The following is a 21232-nucleotide window of genomic DNA, read 5'->3' on the forward strand; positions in this document are numbered from 1 at the left end:
TAGCGAGCTAAAGGATACTGTGTACATGAAGCAGCCCCAAGGGTACATAGATGCTGCTAATCCCGACCAGGTGTTATTGCTGAGGAAGGCAATATACGGCTTGAAGCAGTCAGGCAGAGAGTGGAACTCCAAGCTCGACGGTGTTCTAAAAGACTTGGGATTTAAGGCCTGTAATCATGAACCATGTCTTTATCAGCAAAGTGGTCAAGGTAATCTGATGCTCATCTTAGTATACGTTGATGATTTAATTCTAGCGTGCCAGTCAAGAGAAGATATGGAGGATCTGAAAGCCAAGATTTCAGAGTCTTTCGAGTGCACGGACAAGGGTCCACTGCATTTGTTCTTAGGCATGGAGGTGCAACGAGATGGCGACCTTGGAGAAATCACTTTGGGCCATTCGCAATATATCAAGGAGCTATTGCGGGCATATGGCAGCGAAAACTGTAGACCAGCGACGACACCTTTGGATGCAGGGCATCAAGTTGTGTGCTCGGGTGAGCAGTGCCAGAAGGTCGACGCAGGGCAGTATCAGTCTACAATTGGTGAGCTAATGTGGCTTGGGCTTACTACCAGACCAGACATACTACATTCGGTGGCGAAGTTGGCTCAGAGGAACCAGGACCCGCATTCTGAGCACATGGTGGCTGTGAAGCACATCCTCCGGTACTTGGCGTCAACTGTGGACGTCAAGCTGCATTATCAAAAGTGCGGTCAGGCATTTACCGGCTTTGTGGATGCAGATTGGGGAGGCGACCGTTTGGACCGAAAGTCATACACAGGGTATGTGTTTTTCCTGTCTGGCGGACCAGTATCATGGAGGTCCGAGAAGCAGCAGAGCGTGGCGTTGAGCAGTACTGAAGCCGAGTATATGGCTCTGACCACGGCTTGCAAGGAAGCTATAGCTTTACGAAGGCTAATAGTAGAGATCGGATGCGGTGATCTGAAGACCCCGACGGTTATGCATGGCGACAACCTGAGTGCGCAGCACTTAGCGAAGAACCCGGTTCATCACTCTAGGACGAAGCACATCGACATTCGATATCATTTCATTAGAGAAGTCATGAAAGAGGGTCATGTTGTGTTAGAGTACACTTCTACGAATGAGATGATTGCAGACATTATGACAAAGAATCTTTCTAAGGGAAAGCATAATGGGTTTATGAAAATGTTAAATTTGTTTTAATTTTTGTAAACATGTTGGCATTGAGGAAGGCTGTTGAATATAAGCAATGCCCACATGTGTGTTGAATATAGGCAATTTCCACTGCGCATATGTAATTTTGTATGAGAACATACATACATACACATGAACTGTATGTATGTATATGTATTAGTAAATAAGCAGCCGCATGAAGCTGGCATTTTTATGTGTATCAGTTTTTCAGTTTCAAATAAAACTTCTTCGTGTTCGGACGCTCAACAAACAACATTTTCATCCTTTGAACCAATGCATAATTTAAAAGTTAATAATCTCTGACTGCGGTTGCCCACCAAAAAAAAAAAAAGAAACCAAAACAGAAAAGAAAAGAATATAAAAAAGTAATGAAGAAAAAGAAAGGGAATTTTTGTAAATTGAGTCGAGCGGACTGTTCGTTATGTTTTATTTGCCCCATCCCTTGTAGGCACTTGGAAAACTCTGGAAGGACATGGAACAGCGCAAAAAATAGGTATAAATAACAAAAAAAAAAGCGAAAAAAAAGAAAAAAGAAAATCGTTACTGCTGGGCAAGAAGCGAAAAGGGGTAACCTCCCAGTCAACATTTTCCCATTTTCCACGGCTTGTATATGGCCGGGCCATCAATAATTCCGAGTGGCTTGCGGCTTCATTTTGAATAAGAAAATATTGTAAATAAATAATAAACAAGGCGGGGAGCAGGGAGGGGAGCGGGAGCGGGCATAAAGCGTGGGAAAGGCATTCGGCCGGAGGGAAGGACGCCGACCGACTTCCACTTCCACTGACTGCGACAAGGATGTGGCCGGCAGGCAACTAACTGTTTGTGGCAGTTGACTTCCCTCCAAATAGAAATGAAGTATGTGGCAATAGGCACACAGGATGGGGCAAAATGGGGCAGGACGAGATGCGAGATGTGCGGGGAGTCACGGGATTGAAGGCCAACATCTTGTGGGTTGCTTTTGATGGCTGCAGCAATAAAATATAATTTGCCATGGCAATTCCGAATGTCAGTCACTCAAAGGACGAATATGATAAGCGGGGGCAAAGTGTCGAGTGGATGATATAAAGTTATTGTCTTGCGAACTTTGCACAAATATCACCAAATTAACCAGCGAAATGTGCATCCTATTTTATATAACTTCTACTAAAAGCAGACACCTGGACTCAACGATTTGATTGCCTGTGTCCATTAAAGGGACATTTAAATGCGACGCGACACAAGTGGGCGCATAACCTAATACCCAATATCCTTCAGCTCGCTTGGCTTCCCCAAGTCCCCCGATCGAATGTAATATGGCTGCAGATTAAGTCTGCTGAAGTGAGCTTTGGTCAACAGGCCGTGGAGTGTCCAAAAAAAAAGAAAAAAGGGGGAATTCGCCGCCACTTTACTCCTTAAAGATAAGTCCCAGCGGACGGAGGACACACGAGTTCTCTGACAGAAACACTTGCCCCGCAAGAAATGTGGAAAAACAGACCGAAAACTTGGAAGACCCTTAAGTCAGCAAATGTGGGCGTGGTGTGGGTGGTTTGCTACGTGTAAAGGTCAGTGTAATAAGCTCGGTGACTTGGTGGATTCCGTTCGTTGGTTAGTTGGTTAGCAACCACGATGGGAAAACATACAATAAATCATAAAATAGGCAAGAAAACACACACACACACACTAATAGAACACGCGTGCCTCGGCACACACGCACACACAGACACACGGCGCCGGGAGATGGCGCCATATAGCCAAAAAAAAAAAAAGAAATGAAAGGAAACAAATCTCAAATAGAGAAAGGACTAGACAACAACAAATACCAGCCAGGACCAGCAAAACTTCAGTTTGATTTGACTGGATGGCACATGGCAGTGCCATGTTTCCACACCCCCTTGAATAAACGCCCCTTCCCACTGAAAACACAACCCACTTGCTAAAATTCCGAAACTGGCAACAATTCATCAATGCGCCGCGCCACGCGGCGTATGCGTAATAAGGGATGGGAAAACAGAGACGGATATGTGTCCAAAATCAGTTGAAGGAGCCGAAGTCTGTATCATTCTGCTAAAGCTCTTGCAAATGTTTCGAAAAAATTAGAAAGAAAGTTTTTGGCAAAAAACTCAATTTTCATGTTGGCTTTTTTGGCTATAACTTGACTAAAAATGGCCACAGGATCAAAAGAATTACCGTTTTGTGTTCCTAATTACCAATACTAACCATCCCTATCACTTTTGGAAGGACTTTGAAAAATTAATTTTCAGCCAAATTTTCGCATTTTTTGTAAGGGGTTACATCATCAAAATTTGCGAAAAATGGCAAAAAATTAAAATTTCGAAGTTTGAATACAGTTCGATAGAAAATTTTGTTACGAATTCAACGAGATATGACATTCCATATTTGGGCCATTATTTTCAATGTTATGCTCAAAATAGCGATTATTTATTTTACAAAAAATCAGGGAAACGATTTTTTGCAAAAAACTCAATTTTCATGTTGGCTTTTTTGGCTATAACTTGACTAAAAATGGCCACACAGTCAAAAGAATTACCGTTTTGTGCTCCCAATTACCAATACTAACCATCCCTATCACTTTTGGAAGGACCTTGGAAAATTAATATTTGCTCAAATTTTCACATTTTTTGAAAGGGGTAACATCATCAAAATTTGCGAAAAATGGCAAAAAATTAAAATTTCGAAGTTTGAATACAGTTCGCTAGGAAATTTTGTTACGAATTCAACGAGATATGACATTCCATATTTGGGCCATTATTTTCAATGTTATGCTCAAAATACCGATTATTTATTTTACAAAAAATCAGGGAAACGATTTTTGGCAAAAAAATCAATTTTCATTTTGGTTTTTTTGGCTATTACTTGACTAAAAATGGCCACAGGATCAAAAGAATTACCGTTTTGTGCTCCTAATTACCAATACTAACCATCCCTATCACTTTTGGAGGGACTTTGAAAAATTAATTTTCGGCCAAATTTTCGCATTTTTTGTAAGGGGTAACATCATCAAAATTTGCGAAAAATGACAAAAAATTACAATTTCGAAGTTTGAATACAGTTAGCTAGGAAATTTTGTTACAAATTCAACGAGGTATGGCATTCCATTTTTGGGCCATTATTTTCAATGTTATGCTCAAAATACCGATTATTTATTTTACAAAAAATCAGGAAAACGATTTCTTGCAAAAAACTCAATTTTAATGTTGGCTTTCTTGGCTATAACTTGACTAAAAATGGCCACAGGATCAAAAGAATTACCGTTTTGTGCTCCTAATTACCAATACTAACCATCCCTATCACTTTTGGAGGGACTTTGAAAAATTAATTTTCGGCCAAATTTTCGCATTTTTTGTAAGGGGTAACATCATCAAAATTTGCGAAAAATGACAAAAAATTACAATTTCGAAGTTTGAATACAGTTAGCTAGGAAATTTTGTTACAAATTCAACGAGGTATGGCATTCCATTTTCGGGCCATTATTTTCAATGTTATGCTCAAAATACCGATTATTTATTTTACAAAAAATCAGGAAAACGATTTCTTGCAAAAAACTCAATTTTAATGTTGGCTTTCTTGGCTATAACTTGACTAAAAATGGCCACAGGATCAAAAGAATTACCGTTTTGTGCTCCTAATTACCAATACTAACCATCCCTATCACTTTTGGAGGGATTTTGTAAAATTAATTTTTGGCCAAATTTTCGCATTTTTTGTAAGGGGTAACATCATCAAAATTTGCGAAAAATGGCAAAAAAATACAATTTCGAAGTTTGAATACAGTTCGCTAGGAAATTTTGTTACGAATTCAACGAGATATGACATTTCATATTTGGGCAATTATTTTCAATGTTATGCTCAAAATACCGATTATTTAATTTACAAAAAATCAGGGAAACGATTTTTTGCAAAAAACTCAATTTTTATGTTGTCTTTTTTGGCTATAACTTGACTAAAAATGGCCACAAGATCAAAAGAATTACCGTTTTGTGCTCCCAATTACCAATACTAACCATCCCTATCACTTTTGGAGGGACTTTGAAAAATTAATTTTCTGCCAAATTTTCGCATTTTTTGTAAGGGGTAACATCATCAAAATTTGCGAAAAATGGCAAAAAAATACAATTTCGAAGTTTGAATACAGTTCGCTAGGAAATTTTGTTACGAATTCAACGAGATATGACATTTCATATTTGGGCAATTATTTTCAATGTTATGCTCAAAATACCGATTATTTAATTTACAAAAAATCAGGGAAACGATTTTTTGCAAAAAACTCAATTTTTATGTTGTCTTTTTTGGCTATAACTTGACTAAAAATGGCCACAAGATCAAAAGAATTACCGTTTTGTGCTCCCAATTACCAATACTAACCATCCCTATCACTTTTGGAGGGACTTTGAAAAATTAATTTTCTGCCAAATTTTCGCATTTTTTGTAAGGGGTAACATCATCAAAATTTGCAAAAAATTAAAAAAACCTAGAATTCCAAAATTTAAATGCAAATTGGTTGGGACTTAAATAACAAACTCAACGAGGTATGACACTTCGTTTTTTTTTTCAAAAAAGTGAATATACAGGACAGCCAAAAGGAAAGACATTCGTCACATTTCTTTTTTTCCCCCCACGTTACGTGTGTTTGGCTGGTGAAACGGACTTAAGATCAAATGTTATTTAGATTTCCAAACAGCGCACCCTTCGAAGAAAAAAATTAAGTGAAATTCCAGTGAAATTGAATGTGGGAGAAGAGGTTTTTCCTGGGACTGGGGTTACCGCACTAAAGTGACCGAAAATGGTCAAATCGCTGATTGACAACGGGAAAGTCCGAGGGGAATTGAAGGGGAAACAGCGTGCTGATTGCAGTCAAAGAACAAACGCATAAATACGAAATGATTGGCAACATAAAAAAAGAAACGAAGACATAAAGAAAGCGTAGCATAAGAAAAGCACTACCAGCAACAGCAACCCATTGCCACCTAGAAATCGTTGGCGGAAAAGTCAGGGGGGAAAATTCGGGGAAAATTGTAGGGAGAATAGGTCTCAACGCCTGATTGATTTCAGCAACTTTGAGCCAAAAGTTCTTCTCTATGAGCTTTCGAGTGTTTTCTATGTTTTTCATCTCCACTCTAACAAATATCGAAAAAGAGATTGGACAAAAATTAATCCATATTCATTAGAACGCTGGCAAAGTGCTTTTCACAGCCAGAAAGTATCTTGGCTAATTGCTGTTCAGTTCTTATTTTTTTTGCAGTGCACTTTATCTTCAGATACTCGATTTTGGGGTCAGCCAGAAATCAAAGTAAGTAATAGAATTTTAATAACTAACATAAACACGCTTCGTTGCATGACTTGAAAAAAGAAGGCGTGCAAATCTCCCAGGATTCGATGGCCAAAAAAGTCTCCAAAAGGGGCGTGCCAATTGAGGTGTGACCGCAAATGGAAAATGCGAAATGGTAGAGAAAAAGGAAGAAGATTCTGTGGAAAGTTTGCTAATTATGATTTTAATCGATCTGTGATAAGGCAGAGAAGAGCGAGCACAACCACAAACACAGCCAAAAATTTGTGCCTCGTAATCAAGGCTCAGTGGTGGCAAAGTAGCGAGGTGGCAAGGTGGCACGGTGGCAAGTAGCAGGCTTGGGTGGCAAAGTGGGTGGGCTTTCGCTGCTGTATGAGCCCTGCGTGTTGATTCGTTCGGTGTTGTAAGACCCATTGCGGCAATTAAACAAAATACAGCTCCCAGGGGAATGGGAATTAGAATGGGAATTAGAATGCGAGAGGGAAAGACAACTCAATAAGCGGATCAAAAGCAAAGATGAAGGCAAGTCGCCGAAATGCGGCAAACAATGAGTTTATTATGGAGAGAAGCTTTAAGATTTTGGGGACAATGAGTTAATTGCAAGATACTCAATCTTTTAGTTATATAATAGTATAGAAATAGGTATTACTCTTATTTATATTGCATAGATGAAAGAAAGTAGCATACGCATTTCCCAATCTTCTAATGTTTTTACCCCCGTTCCAAACTATAAACTGCAAATGTCATTATTTTCCGTATCGGATCTGAAGAAAAGGGTTTGAACGGGCATAAGTAGGGTTAATTTTATGGCTCCGTGATTGCCCTGACCTTCGATTTCTGACCCCTTTGCCCACCTGTCCGCCTGTCAATCAATGCCTGATTGTCTGCCGCTACTCCTCCACTTGGTCCATGGTCCATGGTCTATGTGTGTGGAAACCGAACTCCATCCGCAAAACCATCCAAATTTTCCCACCTGTACGTGCTGCGGCCTGCCACGCCCCTTCTGCGCCCCTCAGTTAATTTAACTGTCGATGCGCATTAAAACTGAATCCTGTCGGAGGCTCTGCACAAGTTTTTGGAAAGGAGCTGGCGCAGGAGGAGTGGGAGGAGCTGGAGGATGAGGTCCTGGCTTCATGGGAAAATTGCTCTACGTGCTGTGAATTGTGTTGCAGCATTTTAGGCGCAGCAGCGGCTGCCTGCAGACAATAAAAGCTGCCAAGGGAGTAAGCCAAAAGGGGGGAAGGGGGCTTATTGCGTGGTGGTATTGTTGGGTGGGTGACTTTGGTGGCTCGGAAGGCCATTGGTTAGGTGGCCAAATTGTGGGTGGCTGTGGGCGAAGCAGGTTTAGAGACTTCGCAGCCGGCGGCCGCTTTTGTGAGTGTGTCACGCACTTGTGGCATAATTTACTGCCAATGCCACGCCAAATAAACCAAGCAGCCAGCACTCACACTCGTGCACAATCACATAGAAAACACACACACTCACACTTATGCACAGGCCCAAACACACACACACACACACACGTGACTGGCGCTGTCAACTTTTTAATTCCCGTCAATGACTTGAGCCCCGTTTTCAGTGGTTTACAGCTCTCGGCTGGCGAAAGGTCTTAGCATGCCGTTGATACCCTGGCCTCCAGGGTATTATAACTTTGTTAGCAGTTTTACAAACGGCGGCTATGGTATCAGGTATTCTGAACTATTAATATATAACGAAAGTACTTAAACTCAAACAAATGAGCTAATTTTCTAGGGTATCACATTTTTGTTCCTGCCCCGTTTCACTTATTTACTGCTCACTGTAGTTGAGGCTCGTCATTTCCGTCTGTCACGTGCCGCTTATGAGATATGAAATATGCTGGATGGGTTGGGCGTGGCCAAGTGGGCGGGGCTGGAGGTCAAAGGGCAAACGAATTCAGCTGTTTGAGTTTTTGCCACTCGAATCATTTATAGGTGCCATCAAAACGTAAGAGTTCTCGACATAATTGCCTTTGTTCGCGCACTGGTAAATATTATTACTTAAAATAAATGTAATTCTCACTTATACATACATATATGTATATATGTATAACAGAGCCAAGTTTGTGTGTATAGGTGAGCGAAAAGAAATGGAGAAAGCGAAGCAAAACTCTTGCCACTGATTTATTGACTATTTCTTGCCCCACACGCAACTTCAAAATAGTTCAAGGAAATTATTGCCTCGCAGCCATTTTACTTTCTCTTTTCTACCTTTCTCCCATTTCTCCCTTTCAGCACGCAAAAAAAAAAGCAAAAAAAAACTCATACACCTGAAGAGTTTACTGCTTTTTGTCCTCCATTTTTGGTTCGCTTTAGGTGAACTGGGTGCTGGATACATAAACAACACTTTCACGACATTCACGGACAATCTCGACGCTTTTCCACCTCACCACCTTTTGCCGGGAAAACCCACTCAACCCACCCAAAAATAAAGAAAAAATAAAATAAAAAAAATGGAAAAAATCCAACCATTTATCCCCTGGCTCGTAATACTCATATAAAAATAAAATGACTTTTGGAGACTGGAGTCGCGACTTGTTTGTGGCTTCCACGCGTGCCGATGGCGAAAAAAAAAAACGAGAAACAAAAGTAACAACAGTAAATGCTGCAAAAAAAGGAAATTTCTTCCTTATTATATTTTATACAGCTTGTGAAAAAAAACTGACTGAAAAATCAACTGACTCAACTTTTGTTGCCTCCAAGTTTTGGGCAATAAACCAGAAAGGCAATTGAAACAGAAATGTGAAACAAAGAGTTATTTGCAATAATACCATAAAGTTGATAAAGCTTTAAATTGGAAAAAAGTGATATCGAAAAATCGGTGGAAGATTGCAGTAAGTTTCAGAGCAACTCTGAACAGAGATCAAAGTAAAAATCCAAGCCATATTAGCCTAATGAAAACTGAATTTTCTCACTTCATCTAGCACGTGTCATCAACTAATTAATAGCACTCAACAGTAGTGCCCCGCCCCCCATTTTGTGCAACTCCTTCTGCTTTTAACCCATGACCGCCCGCCCACAAGTTCACCTGCTCAACTCCTCAACTCCAACAATCGCAAGGATTCCGAACAAAGTTGCGCTAAGTGAAACAAAAATTCCTTGTTGCCTTTTGTCTGGGGCTTAATGCATTAAAGACGAGCTTCTGTTGGAGCAACTTCTTACCAACCCGAAAACGCTGCTCACTCTCACACACATTCCCTATCGCCCCTCTCGCTTGCTCCCAAGGTGGGTGTGCACACAAACGTGCTGTTGCCCTCTTTCCACAAAAGGGGGCGTGGCAATTAAGCAAACGACCCCCGAGCAGCTTTCACTTTCTCTGGCACAACGAAAGTCACACATTTGTAGGAAGTGAGGTTAAAAATTCTATAAATAAGGCTTAAAAAGTGGAGAATTACAGAGTTAATTAAAAAATGGGTTAAATATTTTTAAGCAGCTGTACTGTTTTTAAAAGTGTCATAAAATAGCAAATACAGCTTAAAGAATTTTATACCGTGTTATATACACTTGAAAGCTAGTAGCAGACCTATTTTTCTAGCCGCTGCTGTACGCACAACACATATGCCTGACCAGACGTCCAGAATGAAGAAACATAAGAAACAGGACCCTCTATTTATTTATATGTATAATTTTGTGTCGTTTTGGTTGTTTTTTGTTTTTTTTTTTTTTGTATTCCTTTGGCAGTTCCTTTTGGCAAAGTTTTTTAATTTAAAAACTTCAAGGAAAAATATCGAGGGTGGGCGAAGAAGAGGGAGGTGTAAAGTGTAAATAGGGACCACGCCCACGTTCATGCCCAAAAGATCATCATCGGCATCGACAACTCAACTCAGGTCAGGCCCCGTTTCTCGCCGTCTCTTTCTACCGTTCTATGTCTGTCTCTCTCACTTGCATCCTTGACCTGCGTTAGTGTGTGTTTGTAAGTGTGTGTGTGTGTGTGTGTGCGTTCTGACATCCTGAAAGATTTGTGTTTGTGTTTTGTGACAGCGTCCAAAGCTTCCAAGGAACTTGCCAAAGGAGTTTCTGCCAAAAATAATTGTTGTTGCTGTTGCTTTCTCGGTGGGTGGATGGGTGGGTGGTTGGTTGGTTGGGTGGGTGGGTGGTTGGATGGACCACTGGATAGTGGGCCACCGGAACGGTTGGTTGTAATGGTTTCAATTGGGCGGTTGCTTGGCGAACTGAATGGCTGGCACTTACCGCACTGCAGGAACTTCGAGGATATCCCATTCGACGGACGTGTAGAACTCGGACAGATCCACGCCCACCTCCACGACATTGGTGCCGTTCAGCTCGTCGATGTGCCGCAGATCCACCTGAAAGTGGATGCAGAGTGGTTAGTTTTCCAGCTGCCATTGTGGTGCACTGCAAAATCCTGCGGCTTAGCTTGAGTTACTTGGGAGTTATGATGCGAAAGTAAGTGGTTACTTAAATAAAAGAAGTTGTCTTATAAATAAAAATATAAACATATATACCAATTAATAACAATCGACTCGTATATGTGGCCAAATTGCAATGGCTTCCTTGAGTTTTCTCGCAGTTCGCCGTGATTAGACAAATACTGCGTTGCGCTGACAGCGAACATAATTGGACTGCACTCTCTGCCAGATGTCTCTGTTTCGACCCCGTTTTTCCCATCCCCGGATATCCTGACGCGTCCTGGCTGCCATTCCGATTTGACTGTCAAACTCAGTGGCAGCATTCTCGAAACTGGGAAGCTGGGAAACAGGGCAGCCCGAAAACTGGGAGATTGGCAAGCAGGATCCAAGTGCTGCCAGGAGCTGAGCGGGTGGCCAGGTGGCCAGGTGGAGAGAAAATGCTCCAGAAGACACCATCGATACCGAAATGGACAAACATGCGAAGGCTGCACTTCAGTTTCAGTGCTCAGTTTTGCTTAGTTCGGCACGACTGCAGCTGACAGGACATGGACATGAACAGGACCTGGCCAACTCACCATCCACTGCCCATCTGGCCACCTGGCCACCTATCTACCCATCCAGCTATCCACCTATTCAGCTGGCCAAAAGGAAGGTGCATTGGCAGCATTCCTTCGCATGTCCGAGGTCGAATAGTTCCGGATAAAGTATTTGACATGCGATTGCAACACTCTATCGAACTTGATTCGTGGCTTTCCAATCTTCGCCTGGAGTTTCACTTGATTCCATCCAGATGTGCTAAATATTTGGGTTCCTGAAGTTAAGCCAACTTAATACAACACATTTTTTGTATACAAATTAAAGGACCTTTAGTAATAAATGATAAATTTGATACCGATTTGTTCTTGATAGCACGTATTTAAGAATGATCCCTTTAGCTTAACTTGCTTTTCATTTCCCTGCTCAACACTGACCTTTTTTTCTTCTTTTTGGCCAGGTCGCAAATAAAGCTCTTCCACAACTGCATTATCTAGTTTTTGCCAAGCTAGCTCAGCTTTTTTGTGTGCACTTGCTGTTTGAATATTAACCCGGAAGTGCATTCGTTCCATCAGCAATTTTTAATTCCTTCCTTTCTTCGACTGAATTTCCTAAAGCATTTTGTCTGCCAATTTACGCCTCAACGATTTTCCATGGCCTCCAAAAGGTTGAGTGGGAGGAGGGGTTTGGGGTGGTGCTAAAGTAGCCAAGCAGGTGGCAAGGTAAAGGGGGAGTGGCAAAGTGGGCGGTGGGCGGTGGCATGGCTGTTGCAGGTGCCAGTTGACATTGAGGGCGGTGGGGTTGCGTTTTTGGAAAAGCGTGAAATTTGAAAAGTGACGTTAATACGATTTCACGTCTCTATGCCAGCTACTCACTCTCTCTTTCAGCTAAGTTCAGTCATGCACTTAAAAAATAAACGTGTAAGCTTTAAAAGAAACTATGTATAAGCAGGTATATTCTATCCAATTTATTGCCAAAGAAGGCAATGATTTTTTAACTATCACATATTTTTAAGTAACAAAAAGTAAAGGTTCTCAAATTTTACAAGTGTCTTATTCATGTGTGTTTCCTGTGCTAAATCAAGTGTGAAAATTGAGCCTATGAACTTGCCCTTGCCTTTTGTTCGGCTGCGCAGAGCCTTCAGGATTTCCCAACTCGATTTTCCCAAACGAGTTTTCACCGTTCAAGTTTGGCTCATTGACACGAAATTAGGAAATCGACGCTGGCTGAACATGAATGAAAAAAAGGCTGCGAAGATGCAGCTGTGCCGCCGATTGGGCCAGAAGGGAGAATAATCCACACAGGATGTGGCTTCCCCAGGACGAGGATGCGGACAAGGATAAAGACTCGGATGCGGATGCGGAGCAGGTCCTGGCTTTGGCCAGGTGCAATGGCTGCTGGTGGAATTGCCAGTGCGGAAATTGTTATTTTAAGTGATAGCGGAAATTTCACTATAAGGAAGTGATGATTTAATGAAATATTTCCGCTGTCGGGCAGACTGATGCCACACTGGCATCTGGAGAAACTGCGAACGAATGGATGCCATTCGCTTGGAGTCTTCATAAATAATTTGCAGCTACTATGTAGGATATCGCTCATTTTGCGGTTGATTTATGCGTGAAGTTGAACACAACATGCCAGCGTTTACATCGCACAATGTAAGCACACTTCAATTAATCGGGGAAGCAAAACTGGTAACTTGACTAAATAATAGTTTAAAAAAATGCACTTTAAGTAATTTAAAAATCTGACAAATATTCTTATGAATATGCAAATTTATTGCAACAAAAATAAGACCAATTTTAAATTAATTTCAATAGCGACATAGGTAAGCATTTACAATTTAAGCATTTACATTTTAGGCTTCTTTACGTATATGAAATTCCTTTAAATATATTTTTTTCTATTTTTTTCAGTGTAATCATCATTTGAGACAATGTTCGGCCGCATCAACTTTCCTGTCCCCGCCCCCCTTTTCGTGTCGTGTCAAATGCTTGTTAGCGCCTTTCCTTTTTAATAGTAAATGAGCATTTAGCTTTTTACCAAATTAGTCAGCTGTCTGTGTGTGTTCTTTGTACTAAGTGCGCTTGTGTGTGTGTGCGTGTGTGTGTCGGTGAGCAGGTGTTAATGCATGCATATGTATGTGTACGCTCTCAAGAGAAAGTAGATACATTCTGCTAATTGTGCCGACAATTAAACAAAGGCAGCAAGTCAGGCTAATAACACACACATAGATACAATTTAACTGCTCTGCTAATTGAGTGATTGAAACAAAATACACAAATTCCATTTTCCCCCGGCACTTTTCACTTTAAGTAGACCTTAATGTGCGCCATTAAATTGTTGATATTTTCCGAGATAATAACCATGGGCTGTGTGCGCTGCTGAATTTATGCATAATTCACTCGAATTTATAAGGCGCCCAGCCTAATTTGATTTCAGTTGGCTAAGCTTTAAATTGATTTAACAATTATTTGGCATCTGTTGTTAATATGGGGATTAACATTTTAAAGTTCTACTCTTACAATCAGCTACTATTCTAATCAGCGCTACTTTGGTTTCATTCTGCCAACGGAAACACCATAATTTTTTAAACCTGTTCGCCGTTTTTATGGCCTGGCTAATGCAGCTCAGTAGATGCATGTGGTTAACCCTTTACCCGACTTTTTTCCGCCTCAATGGAGGCCTAAGAGAATGGAGCCGCTTGGCTTAGATGCCCCACCTAATGCCAGTTCATTATTAGCTGGCAAGGTCCCAACCGCAGGACGAAGCCGCAAAGCATCCATCGGGGCTCTCCAAACGTTCCTAAATCTACACACGGAGAAAATCTATTCAAATTGCTGTTGAAAATATGAAGAAAATGCTCTATTCATAATTATCATTAATTCGTTAGTTTAGAGCACTTTCACAACTGATTTGGAGTCTCTCTTTGGATTTTTGTGCCACCTTTGGCTTTCATTAGCTCAAAAATTAATTTCTTGATTTTATTTTTCCCAGTGTACGCCTGCCTAGTCTTGCATTTTTGTGTGGTGCAGGGAATTTTACGAGGTAACGCGGCCTGCGACCGCCAGTCGCCGACATTTGCCGATTTGCCGGGCAGGTGTCAAGCTGCCTTAGTGTCCTGCGTTCGGTGTCCTGTGCCCTGGATTCCAGTTACCCAGTTCATTCTCGTCCTTGGTATTTGCGTCCTCAACCCGCTGGCCAAAACCACTGGAGACGTTTTTATGAAGCTTCCCTGTGGTCGACTGTCTATCTGTCTGTCTGTTTGTCGGTCTATTCCAAACCCATTTGCCTGGCAGCCGTCTCCTTCTTTGTTGCCGCTGTGTTTTGTGACCATAAAACGTGAGAAATTCCATGCCAGTATTCCAAAAAGGAATTATGACCGTATTCCGGTTTATGACCACTAAACCGGGCTCAGAGACGCCCAAAAAGGAGCGCCAGGTGAGCAATTTGTAAATGTGTAAATGAGATAGTCGCCGGGGAATGGGAAATGTGGACTGGGAAATGGGTTGAGATAAGGAGCTTTTTGGCCCACTGGCACAACCTTTAATGGCAACACACATACATACATACATACATATGTATGTATATCTGCCTGATATATGTCCTGCTGCGACTCGAACACTTGCCACAGATTTATAAACCAATTAGCCAAAGGCCAGACGGCCGACAAAACTTTCATTTGTGTGTGGTTTAAATTGGATCACGTGTGCGGGGATGCAAAAAGGATGCGCAAGGATCTCCCTCTATCTCTCTCTCTCTCTCTCTCTCTGTGTCAAGGAGCCGCCAGCCAAATTTGCGGTGCACATAAAAGGGACATCAAAGATTTGTTTCCAAATGCGAAATTGAAATCTTCGTAGCCAACGAAATGGGTTCGCGGTGAACATAAAGTTGCTAAGCTCAAGTTATACCTGGTTAAAGTAACGAACTACCTGGTATAAAATTGCAAAACTCAGCTGTTTAAAGCATCAGCTCACCAAAACTTATTATAGCATATATGGATACTAGTTGTGCCCACCTGAAATCCATCGTATGTCCAGCTGCCGAACTTCATGACGCAGGTCTGCTCGTCGAAGGGAAAGTACTCCACGTCGATTTCGCAGGAGCTCTTGTAAATAGCCGGCGGTCGCCACTCGACGCGTCCTGTGTAATTCAACGTGGCCTTGGTGGCCAGCGTCACCTCGAAGTTGCCGTCGGCGCTGAAAAGTTCATCAGTTTATAATACATTGGCTACATAACATGTTAAGTGAATTAATAACAAGTTAACAAAACCCTTTGGCGGTTAATAAATATTATTAAAAATTAAACATGTCATAGAATTCATGAAGGTTTAGGTGTTCTAAAGCAAGTGAAGCTAGTTATAACCCCTGATGAGCAACTCACTTGTTGTAGAGGACGATGTCCGGACGCCAGATGTGATCGGAGGGCACGTGGAGCATCTCGACGCCGCCGTACTCCTTGGGCTCCCACTTGAGCTTGTAGTCGTACCAGGACTGCTCCACCCACAGGTTGGTGGTCATGATCTGGTTCTTTAGGTTGACATCGATCAGTTGCGATAGCTTCAGCTTGATGCGAACGGTGAGCGCGTCCGTCACATTGACCACCGGTCGTACCAGTTTGTTGTAGTTGCTCAGCAAATCGTCGTACAATCGTTTCGCATCCGGATTCGCTGTGCTGCCTGCGGATAAAAAAAGTGGAAGCAAAAGGATAAGAGGCGGATAAGGATAAGTGCCATCAAAGTGGGTCATCAAATGGTCGAGGAGCTGTGTGTGCGTATATAAGTATGTATGTACATACATAGATGGTGGTGAGTGTTTCCGGAGTGGAAACTTTTCCGATTCGAACTCAAATCAAATCACCCAGGGCTATTTCAACTATTCTAGCTTATTAAACATTCTCGATTTCCACACCTATTTTGTGTGTGAATGCAATAATAATATATATATATATGGGGCCAACGTGTCGTATGCGTAATATTTTTCTTAGAATTAATATATTATATCCTGCTTGTAGTTATAGCTGGAAATTGTACAAGTATTTCTACCAAAATCATCCGCGATATCATTTCGCAGCTTCTCTGTCAGTCAAAGCGCAGCTAAGTGGAGTCCTGCGTCTAAATTGATTAAGGGAGCGCTGGGGGGGATCTGCCTACATCCTGGCCACGTCTGTGGCGTAAATGTGCGAAAATTGCAGGTGCCCCTTAATGATGCAGGAAATGAGTTAATGCGCCGTCAATGCCAGCGACACCAGCAACAACAGCAACAACGTGGCACCACCACCAGCAAAGAGCAAATGGCCAATGCGCTGGCAGGACAACAGGATCTGGGTCAGAGGTCGGGGGCGGGCAGAGGGACTCGCCAAGCGACAGCGTTCAGCGAGGCGGGTGGCCAATGGCTCAGTCAAGCGTTGGCCTCCATTGTTGCTGCTCCTCCTCCGCTCCGCTCCACTAACTCCAGCCACGGTGCACTGGGCGAAAAGCGGGAAGCACAGCTTCTATATATATTTCTAGCTAACTCCTTGCTATATCCCTGTTATCAGTTAGCATAATAAGCTTTCATTAACTTCTCCCAGTGTAGCTTGACATGCAAAGCAAGGAGCATCAGCAGCAGAGCCTGATTGGCATCCTCGCCTGGGGGCGACAGCCATCCGCCCGCGGGGTTGGCTTAGTCTGGCTCGGATCGGCAGCAGTCTGCAGCTGATTTCGAATCGCAATGAAAGGGAGCCAGCCGGCAATGGAAATGGATATACACATTCATTCTGTATATAGTATGAGTGTAACTGTGGGTGCGATAGGGCAGCTGTAAAATGTCGCCAATGTCATTATGCGAGGCTTGCGCTAATCAGCTTATCATTACTATATAACATCGGGGGCATAAAAATGCCTGTCTCTGGGGCTCTAAGCGCATTAAAATAGTTGCCGGCTGCGGATTGAAATGGAGATGTTGTCCAAAGTCGCAGACAAAGCGAAAATAAATCAATTAAAAGATTTCCCATCCACATTATCCGCTCTGCATGATGTTTTGCACCCATACGTATTGTACTATATACTCCATTCGTTTTTCCAAAGGGCAAGCAAAGCCAAGGTTCCGAACGGAAAGCTAATTAGCTGAGCGACCCAGCCAGATTAGCCGGTCACAATGGTCAAGGCGGAGGGCGGAGGGCGTGGCTATCGGCGTATATCATTAATTTAATGTCCCGCACATTAATTGACTTTGTCGAAGGGAGGCGACGACGATGGGCAGCAGCACAATGACCATAATGCGAGCATATATAATGCTGTATGCTCCATGTCTTCCGGGAATTTGCGGAATGGGGAAAGGGGGAATGGGGAAAGGAGGAGTGGGGAATCCGAATGGGAATCGGCATCGAACAATGTTAATGGCATAAAGCTAATCCCGAATCGTTATGCTGCCAGGCAGCAGGCATCATTGTGGCCAATTTAGGGTTTAGGTGCTCCTAATTTCGTTCGCTTGACAAACAAACGAATAAAACGTATATAAATTATCAATTTAATCTGTGATGGCTTAATTGAACGTCAGCTAATATAAAATTATAATGGCAAAATAATGCAGTCGAACATCACAAATCAAGCAGAGAGAAATTTGCCTGCGGTAATGCAGAATTTATTACTTTTATACTTGGCAAACAGTTTTAATACAGCTTCTAAGAAGTATTTAATGTGTAACTAAGTATTCTTCTGTCTTACTAAACAATATAATGTTTAAATGGATATTTTAACATTAAACTTATACAGAAAAGCCTTTCTAGCTGGCATTGACCTATTCCATTTTTGGGACAGCCAGTTCCAGTGACATTACCATCTGGTTTACTCACTTTTGGCCACCTATTGCGGTTGGCCTAAACATCTTAAACGAGCCTTGAGGCCGTTAGACGGCGTCAAGTAATTTGGCCAGCACATGGCTGCTGGATTCGGAATTCCGAGTACACTCATAAAAAGATGGGCTAAACTTTAAGGAAATTTATTCATAGTTTAGAAGCTATGGCTGCAAAATGTAATCTTCTAGTAAAATAGTGGAAATATAAACCTTAAGCTATTTAAATATTTATTTTAGCTCTTTAAGAAAGTTTCCAAAAGAGTTTCCGAGTTTCTTAGTTAATTTTTCAAGAGTGTACACTCACCCACTGTATGGGTGTGTGTGTGTGTACCGCACTCATACACACACACACACATACACCCAGTCGCATATGGATTGTGGCTCGCGTGGGAAACGTTAAGTTAAACGGACCTTTGCGGCAACCGCTTTTGTTGGGCTCAACTTGGGCCTGTCATACGCGGCGTATGCTTTATATTGCTGCTTTTGCCTGTGTGGGTGTTAATCGACTGTCGCTGTGTGCGTGTGTGTGTGTGTATGTGTGTGTGTATGACAATCACATTAAGGTAGCCAAAAAAGCACATTTTATGATTGCTTTGCGTGTTTTTTCCCCGCACTTGTAAATGTGTTTATTGTCAAAAGCACACACAGAAATGAAGACACATAAACAAGTGTACATGACTATGTATGCACTGAAAGAAAAGTGCTGCTTGTTTTGAAACAAAATGTATTCATACATTTAAAAAATTAAAAAAAAACAAATACCAACCTGTCACAGTTTAAAGTTTTCTCACTACTATTACTAATTTAATATGTAACTTTTAAGTAACAAGTAGTTTTGATATATTTTTTGTCAGTGCCAAAACATTTGTAAATAAATTTGTTTGGTATTTAGCCAGCCGTGTTTTGTGTCCTAAAATATAAAACCGAAGTTACTTTGTTATTTGGCCTTTCGCTTGCAGTTAATTGATAAGACCGGAGGGCAATTAAATTTCCATTCGAATGGCTCGACTTCATTTCGAATAACTATGTGCACTTCGGTTTTTGGAACTTGAAATTTGAAATTCGGAATTTGGAATTTGGCATTTGTAATTCAAAACGGAGTAATCTGAATCGGAGACTCTCTCCACTGACCTCGACTTCTAATTAAAGCACAGTGCTCGTTGGCCACCGACCAAATGCAATTTTCCTGTACGAGTATGAGTTTGCACCCCCTTTGTTTTTCGCACTTCCAGCAGAGACCAGCATTTTCCGACCGTATTTCTGGCTCCTAAATAATTATTTCCAGTTTGCTCTGCTCCATTCAGTTGGTGTTTCAACACCAACAACACACACAAATGTGCCATGAACTTCTGATTAGTTTACTCCCGAACCTTTTGTTCCCTACATCCCAACTTCTGTGGCGACAATATTAATGAATAAGTGAGCACAAGCACAGTGCGTTTCGCAGCTGTAAGTCGTCGGGCTGTAAGCAAATCCCTAAATGAGTTGACCAACTAATGTGTTGTAAATTGAGCTTCATAATACACAAACCAAAAGAGGAAATATACATCCTAATCATTAATTCATAAATACAATTGATATGTTAGTTTCTTTAGGGAAAAGGTAAACCATCTATAGTTCCCATTCGTCGAGCTGGAAAATCTATGAAAATAAAGCCGACAAATGGCAGCTTAAATTTAACAGGAAAATACATTTTCCAGTGGGCATTTCCTTTCGCTGCTCATTCATTCACAATAATTGCGTGTAAATTTGCAGCGCTCAACCAAAACCAACTTCAACAAAGAATAAGCAGCGTTTTCATGATAATTTCAGCTCTTTCTTGGGCTATTGAAGCCGCCCTGCTTTTCCGCTTTTCCACAGTGCCCCCCCCCCCCCTCGTTTTTCCCCTTCAGTTTTCCCCTCGTCTTTGCCAGCGGCCTTGTCTGCCAATGCCAAACGTTTTGTTGTTTAGTTCCATTGGAATTTATGGCGTTGTTTACACAAAAATTGCATTCGCCTTTTGCAGTTGAGTAAGCAAAAAAAAAAAAGAAAAGAAAAGCCAGAAATAGAAAAAGGGAGCAGAAAAAAGCGAGGCGAAGTTGAAAAAGAATTGTAGGAAAAGCGGAAAAACAGGTGAACATTGTGGGTGGCATTGCAGCTGCTTCGAACGGAGTTTTCCTGCGGAATATATAAATATATTTGAGCGAAATTCTCTGCGGCACATCGAGGAAACTTTCCGCCATGACAGCCACTTGCGAAATTCCCCCAGTTATCAGAGGCTTCTGCATCCCTTGCCACGCCCCTTTTGGCAGTGGCTAATTAAAGGCGTCGGTTAAGCTGGATAATTAGAGAGATAGAGGGAGAGAGATGGAGAGAGAGAGAGATAGAGAGAGCGCGCCAAAGTCAACGCGGCGTATACTTGATGCAGGTTTGCAACTATGTACTTTGTAAAACTAAATCTACTCCTTAAGCCACTAAATATATTTAAGAAAATAAAAAAACATATTATTTACTACCTCTTAAATGCACGAGACATCAAAAATGTTGAAAAGTTTTTCCATTTTATTGCTGCTGTCAGTTTTCCTTTGATTCAACTTCGCAAAAATGATAAACTGGGCTGATTCACGTCCGATCTGATCGTGTTTATCGGATGGTTGAACTTTGCGGTGAAATCCGCGAAAAAAAAAAGCAGAGAGCAGTCCAAACTTTTTGGTGGCAACTGCAAAGTGCAGCTGCAGTCGCGGGCCAACGGGGCGTATGAATAATAAAACATTCGCTCGCAGAAAAGGCGGTTTGTGGAGGGTTAAGGGTCGCAGCCAAACAATGTGAATGACCAATGTGGGAATTTCGAATGTGGGTGACAAACTGGCCGCGTTTTGTTAACCCGCAATCGCTAGTGATTTCCCATTTCCCCTCCACCCGTTTGGCCAGCGGCATTTGCAGGTGGCACGCACATGGGGCAACACGAACACGTTCCACATATTCCACCAATAAAAGCGTGCAACAAAAAATTGCGAAAAGAAAGAAACAGATTGCAG

General features: G+C 41.8%; 1 protein-coding gene across 1 annotated transcript in view; it reads right to left on the minus strand.

Annotated features, from left to right (window-relative positions):
* Positions 1 to 21232, minus strand: part of LOC6725439 (acetylcholine receptor subunit alpha-like) — an 88736-nt gene that overhangs the window by 14363 nt on the left and 53141 nt on the right. The window contains exons 4-6 of the mRNA XM_039296715.2: positions 15763 to 16057; positions 15398 to 15578; positions 10667 to 10782 (exon numbers count right to left, since the gene is read on the minus strand). Coding sequence (XP_039152649.1) covers positions 10667 to 10782; positions 15398 to 15578; positions 15763 to 16057 — 592 coding nt within the window. The remainder of the gene's footprint in view (positions 1 to 10666; positions 10783 to 15397; positions 15579 to 15762; positions 16058 to 21232) is intronic.

The sequence above is a fragment of the Drosophila simulans genome, chromosome X (genome assembly GCF_016746395.2).
Source record: "Drosophila simulans strain w501 chromosome X, Prin_Dsim_3.1, whole genome shotgun sequence".
NCBI lineage: Eukaryota > Metazoa > Arthropoda > Insecta > Diptera > Drosophilidae > Drosophila > Drosophila simulans.